The 9,937-nt window shown below is 33.1% G+C and overlaps 1 protein-coding gene across 1 annotated transcript; it reads right to left on the reverse strand.

Moving 5' to 3' along the window:
- Nucleotides 1-1,560: 1,560 nt before the first annotated feature.
- LOC128235350 (uncharacterized) lies at nt 1,561-7,334 on the reverse strand. The gene is made up of 5 exons (XM_052950164.1): nt 7,175-7,334; nt 4,485-4,628; nt 3,795-3,891; nt 2,753-2,898; nt 1,561-1,730 (listed from the first exon to the last, which is right to left on the reverse strand). The coding sequence occupies exons 1-5, from the start codon at nt 7,215-7,217 to the stop codon at nt 1,675-1,677; spliced, it is 486 nt and encodes a 161-aa protein (XP_052806124.1). The 5' UTR covers nt 7,218-7,334; the 3' UTR covers nt 1,561-1,674.
- Nucleotides 7,335-9,937: the final 2,603 nt, after the last annotated feature.

Raw genomic sequence — 9,937 nt, forward strand, 5'->3', positions numbered from 1 at the left:
TGACCACTGAAAGTTATTGAAATAATCATATTATATGACGGTATTATAAACCTGTACATAATACCCAATGTTTTATCATCTACACAATTAAATTTCACATTGGCATGCACTTACAGGAAAGTAGTTCTGTTGCTACGCCGTGGTGTGTATTAATATATTCATGTTCAATATGTCGTGTCAGGCGACTAGTCGCGTTTCTGAAATACCGCTCTCTAAAGACTGTCGGCTTGCAGCCGACAGTCTAAAAACCATGCACGCCCGTTAGTCAGCGGTCAGCTGTCAGTCGATTTAGGCGATTGAAGTACCGGGGAATGGTATTGGCAAGACATTAACGAAGCTGTCGCGTTTTCCAAATAACTTGGTGAATGGCCGTTTCCGGGCTCAATAAGGAGCTTGCCATCCGGGCATGTTTGGTCGAATGTCAAATCTGTAGCACTATGGACAAATAGCGTGTTTAACTTTTCAGCAGTACCTCAATCGTTAATATCGACAAACGGGTTACAGATGTATGTCAGCAAACGCAGCTCAGTACACATACCTCTCAAAACCCGGACCCTCTGGTTCACATGTAATGGGTAGAGGTATATAGGCGATTTGGGTACCGTTTGATAAGTTTTGGTAAGACATCAACGAAACTTCCCAGTAACTTGGTCAATCAAGGGTCATTTTTGGTTGAAAGTCAAAACTAGTCGCCTATGGACAGATCTTGTCTAGACCTTTCCAGTAGTACCTCAATCGGTGTCCTAAAACAAACTCGACGAAAGCTGAAGGGTCGCCTGTAGAACAAATTGTTACCAATATGGTAGATATTCGGAAACAAATGTGGTTGTGGCCGTTTATACATCTGGAAAATGTTGACAAGTAATAATTGACATACTTATACCGAAAAGAGAGATTCATCGGCTTTTTATAACCAGTCAAACGGAATCAGTGATGTTCACAGACCTTTATCCTATAAAGTGTGATTGTGCAGGGAGAGATTTAATACCATAATTAACAGGGACATTTTTAATTTTATCGTATTTGTGTTTTCAAAATATCAACATACATTCCAATGGACTTTAAGACATTGTTTCATGTTTTTTTCCCCTTTGGTTTGATTTTAGCGATGATCTTTGCCTGCTAACAGTGCCGAAAAATCATAAAAGTTTTGATATTACAAATGTTATGCTATAAACCTATATGTACGAGTCGGAATCAATTTTGCTCTTCCTTAAACACCATGATTATATATAAACGTATATATCTATACAACCTTTTAATGCTTACAGTTTGATTGTTGCCGTCCACTTAGTGGATACACGAATAGCTAGTTTAAATTTAATGTGATTTTAAAGTGATTTTCTATACATATCAAGTTTTTTAACCTTTCTTCTGGCTCTGTAAATCTATAAATGAGTATATCGTTTCGATTCAAAGTAACATGTAATCCGGTTTCCGAAGGAGACACACTTTTGCTGTGCTGCAGTAGTACAATAGGTAGATCAATTTGATACATCAAATAAAGTTCCATGTTACATTTTGTGGTAAACACAATTGATAAAAAATGTAAATAGGAAGACAGATTTGGTTATTTAAAGACCGCATATCATTGATATTGCGAAATGAAAATATAGCACAATTTCACGTATCGTGGTGGCCATGTCTTTTGCGCGGTTTGCTCTATTCTTATTCTCACTTGGTGGCTTTTGCTTGTTGGTCCGGAGGTGAAGTCATCAATTCGACAAACTCTGAAATCAATATGGAACATATAGTAAACTTGTTGTCTTTGTTTTCGGTTTACACTCATGTATGAAGATGACATACATACATACATACATTATAAAACAATGTACATACCTTTGGTTCTTGTTAACCACTTAAGGGGTCTTCTGAGAACATGCACATTTCAGCGTCTTATATTTGTAACATATGGTACGGAGTCTTAACATGATTGAGTGATGCCACTATTATTATAATCTTGCATATATAAACGCTTTCTAATAAGTAATAATGTTTATAAACACATTGCAACTCCTTTTGTATTAGATATTGTGTTAGATGGTGTGTTTTTTTGAGTCAATCTTTTTATATTTTTATTAGTTAAAGAGTATTGTATTGCTTCAGTTTTGATGCATACAGATACATCGTATCGGTGAAATACATTGTTGAAACAAAGGGTCTTTTCACCGATACGATGTGCCTTCTGTAGGATCTTTTCAAGATATTATATAGCGTAACTTTGCCTGATCCCCTTGTCCCTAACACTCTTTCGCTCATCCATTGTCCGAGCAACAACCAAACTACCCATTTGATACAAATATTGCATTACTGCATACCTTCATTGGGCGATGAAACACTGCAGGATCTGTTTTAAACACATAATAAAGAGTACATAATAAGAGCAGCCATCTCTGGGCTCCTTCAACCTCAAAATTTCCTTGCCCTCCAATAAAACTACAATGTACTCTCAATTGATATTTTCAGACTTTTACCGTCATTGTCAAACATTGCTTGACACCTATTTAAAAATTGATAAAACATTGCATTGTGAATCATTATTTCAATAACTACTACAAAATGAAAAAATAAAATGCTGCTTTCCAGGAAAACAGCGAATCAAAGAGATCAAAAGGGGTTTATAGAAATATAGTATGCTTTATAAGCATTCTTCAAATACTACCGTTACAATTCACACAATAATGTGATTTTTAGTAGTTCTGTTTAGTATAGTTTGCCCATAAACCTCTTTTTCAGTTTCCCCGATTATTACCGTCAATATTAATAGATCCAGTGTCCCGTGTGTCAGCTATTGATAACAGCTTATCAAGCGTAATAACATCTATGCCACTGGTGTTGAGAAGAAATTTTCTCAATTTCTTCCTTTCAAGCATCCCTTTCTTTTCCTTATCCAACACCCTGGAAAGTAACCAATATATTACATTGATGCTACTTGCATGGTCATAAGACATTCCTCAGATTCAGGGTGTATGTGACTTATCATATAGCTGTAGAAGCTGTTGCTTCACTGCTGCTTAATCTCCTAGGTAAGCTCTAAATTTATGGATTTCTTCACAATTTCATCCAGTTTTGGACCGAGGTGCCACAATAGGGAAACACTTTCTCTGCCTTTCCTATCCAGGAAACGTACCCGAATGGGATCCATATCAGCTTCATAATTAAGCTATTTAACTAAGCTTTAAAGTAATAAAACAAAAAGACAAAACGGTAATGAAATGAACTTGAAATCCAGTAACTAGTCTTGTGGAATGTTTTTAACAGACGTGATAACTCATTATATTTCAAGAAATTATATATCAACGAACCTTGTGGGGCTCTTGAAAATCGTGATAACTACTTTGATATAGTTTTACAGCGACGAGTATTGTAATGTTCTTAATATCCATGGCAAAAGCATTAATATATAGAAGTAATACAGCAACGAGTCATATTGGGTTCTTGAATGCCCGTTGTAACTTCTTTAATATTAATTAATGCAGCCATGAGTATTTTGAGGTTCTCAAATAACCATGGTATCTACTCAAATATATAAAAGTAATGTAGTAACAAGTATTGTTGGGTTCTTAGATAACCGTTATAATTATTTGATATATAAAATTAATGCAGTAACGAGTCGTTTGGAGGTCCGGGAATAACCGTTGTTACTAAGGTAGGGTTTCACTGATACGCAGGTCGAAGATGAAAGGCGAAATACCAAACAAAAGTCCAATTAGTTTTAGTTTGCAAAACAAATTCATAGCTAAATGCTTCCATTATTCAAGTTTCTCCTACTGTACGTTTGTTATAGTTCTTACCTGAATGATTCCTTTAATTCGAGTTTCTCCAGCTGTACGTTCTTCCGACAACTCTGCAGCAACGTCCAGTATTCCTCATAATCGATGAATCCATTTTCTTGATAAAATCAAAACAAAAAGGGCTACCATTATCATTATAATAATGATTGTCAGAAAAATAACTTTTTGCGTGGAGCTAATTGGAATCCTCAGAAAAATGAATGTAAACGAAATGGGAATATCAAAAAGATAGTTAGTGGAACTAAATGAGATTGTCAGACAGATAGTGAGCGAAACGTAATGAGATTGTCCGACGGACAGACAGACAGGCAGGCAGGTAGACAGACGGACAGATAGACAGATAAATAGATGGATAGTGGAATTGAATGGGATTGTCAGATAAATAGTTAGCGGAACTTAATGGGATTGTCCGATAGATAGATAAAGGAAAAAAATAGGATATCAGATAGATATTTAGTTAAGCTTAATAATTTTGTCAAATAGCAAATAAGTGGAACTAAAGGGGATTATGAGGCAGGCAGTAAGTGTAACTTAATGGGTTTGTCAGATAGATAGTTACTGGAACTTAATGGGTTTGTCGAATAATAATAAGAGACACTAAATGGGATAGATAGATTTATGATTTGTATTGTAATGTGCTCTCCTTGCTGTGTATACATTATGATTATATATGGTTTAAACCAATATTACTGTCAGTATCGGCCTTCGTAAAGAGATCTTCAAATTCCTCATCAGAGAAATCCCAGCACATCGCTTGAACGGCACGTTTAAACTCGTTTTGGTCAAGCATCCCATTTTTGTCCTTGTCGAAGTACACGAACCATTTCTTCATTTCTGAAATGAAATAAGAAACTCTGAAATAATTTTAACATCAGAAGAGAAAGTATTTACGATAGTACACATCTAAATATATGTATGATATGACATGTCCATGTCGCGTGTCTCCATTTGAACGGGTATGTTGTCAAGTTAAATTTATTATAAACATCATTTTTATGACTGTTCAGACTAGATTTTAAAGTGTATGCAATCTGTGTTTCTAATCGTGTTTATGTATTTTTGATTGTAATATTTTGAACAACAAAGAAGTCTATGATACCAAATAGTAGATATTAGATGGCTTAATTGTTGGTACAATTGTCGTATGAAGGAGTCCCACAAAATTGTCGCGAAATTATGTGATGGGAGAAGCCCCACTATATTGTCGCATATTTCGGTTATAGAAGAAGACTCACACTATTGTCGCATAATTGTGTGTTTGGAAGATACTTACAATATTGTCGCGTAATTCGATTTTAGAAAAAAACTCAAAATATGGTCGCGAAATAGGGTGATATAAGAAGACTCTCAATATTGTTGCGTTATTCTGATACGGAAGAAGACTTCCTATATTGCTGATAATATTGGCGCAGAAATCGGTTATGTTAGAAGACTCACAATATTGTCGCGTAATTCGGATATGGAACGAGTCTAACAACATTGTCTTAAAACCGAAAAACCGGTAATGGAAAAAGACTTACACTATTGGCGCGAAATCCGGTTACGGGAAAACACTTACAATAATGTGGCGTAGTTGGGTTATGGACCAAGTCTCAAAGTATTGTAGATAAATTCTATTTTAGAAGAAGACTCACAATATTGTTGTGAAATCGGGTAATTTGAGAAGACTTACAATATTGTCGCGTAATACGGTTAAGGAAGAATTCGGCTATGGTAGAAGACTCACAATTTGCTCGCGTTGTTCGGTTATGGAAGGAGTCTCACGATAGTGTTGCGTTGTTCGGCTAAGGAAAAAGTTCCACAAAATTCTCGCGAAAAAGGCTAATGGAAGAGAACTCTCAATAGTCTCGAGAAAAAAGGTAATATAAGCAGATTTTTGATAAAATACGAAATTGGATAATGGACACAGACAATTTCTATGCAAAATTCGATTATGGAAGAAGACTCAGAATATTGTCGCGCAAGTCGGTTATGGAAGAAGACGAAATATATTGTCTCGTTATTGGGTTATGAAAGAAGACTTACGATATTGTTGCGAAATCGAGTAATGTTAAAAGACTCACAATACTGTTGTCAAATTAGGTTTCGGAAGAAGATTACAATATTGTCGTGAAATTCGGTTATGGAAGAAGACTCACAATGTTGTATATTTATATCATTCACAGACGAACGAATCCTATATCGTGTATATTTTGACTACGTCTTTTAGGGTCTTGGACGTGTTATTATCAGCATCAAAGTTAGATTATCGCAGAGAAAGTTTGCAAAACATTAGTGTAAATATAAAGATTAAAACGTTTACAATTGCGGTTCATCATATGAAAAACGTTGGCCAATGTACGGTCTATCGTAAAGTCATCTCATATCGAGCGGTGATCAAACATTTCAATTAACCCATGAATCGCAATAAAACTGAAACATGTTCATAAACACGTTAGATAGAAAATATATACTCTCGCCTAGTCTTTTGTATAGATGAATGATTTATGATGTCATTTTTAAATCAGTAAAACGCTCCGCTTTGAAAAGAAACGACGCCATTTAGCCAATGGTATAAGTCATTCCAATGATCAAATATAAGTATTAAATACAAAACGTAGTGTGCGCTTTGATATCCTTTCTTTAAAAAGAAGTACTCAGCTGCAGAAGATTTTACTTATTTTAAGATTGATGAAAACTTATTAAGAATAAAATGGTATATCTCTGTGATAAGAATGCAAGCAAATTCAAATTCAAGAAATTTGATATTATTTTAGTCATTTTGACTTAGTTTGAGAAAAGATGATTAACAGTAAAACATCAGGGTGTAGTCTACAATTGTGTGTAAAATTTGTTTGCAAGTAAACGAAAACACCGCATCTTCAGCGGAAACATAAAAGTGGTTATGAAGAAAAAATATATATCATATACTAACAAACTACACAGTTATCACAAAATTTGCATATAAATCTTGAATTATAGTTAAGTCAATATGGTAAAGAGTGTAGATAGATATCGACTAGTTAAATTATTTTTAAAAAGGCAAATCACACAAAAGGGAGTATAAAGATGTTTTAATTTATCTTAAACGTTTTCAAATATTATAATGCACAGTTGTAGCTAAATTTTTCCTTGATGAACGAAGTGATGAACGTAAAACCAAATTAATAAACAGAACATATACACACATGGTTCGAATATTAAGTTGATAAGTTTCAGATTATTCCAAATGCATACAGGCCGTACGCCAATAAGCATGCATCAATGATGAATTCAGAAATACATGTAACACGAAAGTATTTTAATACTTTTTGCTTAAAGTATAATATGAGAGTGATCATTTTTGTTCTGCATATTTATATTTCCGTAAAACATTAATCAGTCAAAGAAATTGTACTTACCCTCTACTTCCACTGTGGATAGCTCGGGCTGCTTAGAAGACATTTTTCGACTTCAAGGTATCCGAATCAGAAAGCTTTCGAGTTAAATTCACAAGCCATTTAATGTGTATATACTAGTCGTATATCGTTGCATACAACGTTCTATTATCAAATTTAAATATTACGCTTTAATACGCGAAGATGTAGACTGAGATAATAATGCAAAACATTTCGCGATTGTGTGAAATTTAAAGAGCAACTACGCTTCTTTAAAAACATTTTTGACAAAAACGTCAAGGTCAATAAACAAGAACCAAGAGACAATTTTGTTATCAAATATCAAAATATCGTCACTGTTTTATGTCTGGCCCGGTTAACCACTGAGGACCATATAATGGTAGAAAATATTCTTTTTCTTCAACAGCACTGCTAGCTTTTTATATGTCCCTTTAACTACTCCTGTATTATAAATAACCGTATGGCCTAATCAATAGCTGTATCAGATTAAAATTAAGACACAAATAATGAATCGCCGACTTATCTGATGTGATGTATTCTATGATAAATAGGTATAGACAGCTTAACGTGCAGTCGTAGAGACTGCTTTGTTTGTATGTAATAAAACACTAATTATGAATTCAATTATCGATGGACAATGGAATAAATTTAGATGGTTCCGTGACAAAAGCTGCACAACTGACATATAATATTTTAATTTTCATGCAAACGGAAACAAACAAAATGATATTGATATTTGCGTTTATCATTGATCATTAAATTGTTTATTCATTCAAATATGATTATTGTTCTTTAAACAAAGTAATATCTGTGAAAATGATCACAAGTATTTGTTTCACTTTCGCAGGGAATTTTTTAGAGTTATTTTTGGTATTGATGGTCATGGTCGGAAAAAGATGCTGTTTGTTTTCAACGCAATGCAATAATAATTTTCAAAGTAATTGTCTATATATGTCGTATGTTTGAATTGGAATAGCTTTTGTTTCGTTGTCAACGCCGGCGTCGTGCAAAACCTTGGCCAAACTAATATTCCTTGATATATTCAAATAAAACGTGTAACGATTATGCTATAGAACAGACAGACACTCATGTTTAACAATGGTCATAAATATCACTTTTATAGTTATTGAGTTATGCCCCCTGGTTCGACTGAATGAAAAAATAGTCGAGAATTAGCGTTCGCTCCGCGCCAATGTTTTATTGAATATTAGCCACTCATGCAGGTTTTTTGATAGAACTTCACATATATTTAATGCTGTTCTTCCTCAATACAAACATGTGCCTTTTGTATGACTGAAATGATTATTTCAGCTATCATCCAATATAAACTAAGAAGTGATAATAGGTTAACATATTTATAATGATTCCGTTTCGTCAAGTTTGGTCGTTCTAAACACATTTATGTAATGTATGATATAATGTTATAACCAAAATTAAATGAAGCTTATTTGTGTACATACATATATGTGTGCATTGTTAGTGCATATCTAATTCTATGTCGATAGTTTGCCTTATTTGCGAACTTTTGTTTCTAATGTTAAATGTTAAAGTCTTGTACATCGGAAAAAGCGTTGTGTAACTATGTCTCCTAGAACATATTATCATATATATATATATATATATATATATATATATATATATATATATAAAAGCAGTAGCAACATAATACATATATATTATATATTATTTTATATATATATATATAATATATATAATATAAAATAATATATAATATATATGTATTATGTTGCTACTGCTTTTACTTCTGAAACTGATGCTGCTTCTGCTACTGATACCACTAATTCAACTAGAACTTTTATGTATATTATTTCTTTTTTTCCCTTACTTCTATGAAAGCAATTTCTCAAATTATGCAACTTAAGGAAAATAAAAAATGAAGTTTTTAAATGGAGTGTTTGTTTGTCCAAATTCTTGATTTAGCCTGAATGAAAACAACTGTAATCCTGTGTAATTTTGTGTCTTGCTATCTTTTCTGGCCATCCGCTTTATCCGAGGTCCACCTAAATTGCTTCATTTTGCCAAAATAAATCATATCAGTGAAGCGTAGTGAACCAGCCCTTCATACTATAGACTTATTCATATTTAGTATTTATTCGAAGCTTTTGCTTAATCTTTAATTGTGTTTAGAAGAGTGTAAAAGGAATTTTCGGTACCATTTAGGAAAAATGTTGCATGGTCAGAAATTGAGTACTTTTTATTTCTTCATTATCTTAAATTATTCCCTTAAAGTTGCACTCTCACAGATTGAAGGTTTTGACAACTTTTTATTTTTTGTCTTGGAACGAGCCAAATTTTGCAAAAATCCATGGAAACCAGTTATACAAGACTGCTAACAAAAAATTAGATCGCAGATTTTTATATCTAAGTTAAAACAATTGATGGTTTAAGCAATAAAACATTAATTTTCGAACGGAAATATGAAAATCTACGATCTGATTTCTTGTCAGCAATCTTATATCATTGGTTTACAGATATTGACGCAAAAATATGCCCTTTCCAAGACAAAAAAATTAAAAAGTTGTAAAAATGGTAAATCTGTGAGAGTGTAGCTTTAATATAAGAATTGTTTCTAATTGCTAATGAAAACATTTTTATACATATTATAAAAAGATAAAGGAATAGGGCATTGCCTTACTTCTTGTTATATTGTTAATATGATAAATGACCGTTGCTACTCATACAGGCCTGTATATCGTAATTAAATAATTTTATCCATTTATTGAAATAGTAACATAATTTATCATT

Source organism: Mya arenaria, chromosome 5, assembly GCF_026914265.1.
Source record: "Mya arenaria isolate MELC-2E11 chromosome 5, ASM2691426v1".
In the NCBI taxonomy this organism is placed as follows: Eukaryota; Metazoa; Mollusca; class Bivalvia; order Myida; family Myidae; genus Mya; species Mya arenaria.

Coding starts and splice junctions, on each gene's coding strand:
- LOC128235350 (XM_052950164.1), bottom strand. CDS start 7,217: ATGTCTTCTAAGCAGCCCGAGCTATCCACAGTGGAAGTAGAGG. Junction 4,629..7,174: donor ATCCACAGTGGAAGTAGAGG/GTAAGTACAATT, acceptor ATTTCATTTCAG/AAATGAAGAAATGGTTCGTG. Junction 1,731..2,752: donor TGGATCTATTAATATTGACG/GTAATAATCGGG, acceptor TATTGATTTCAG/AGTTTGTCGAATTGATGACT.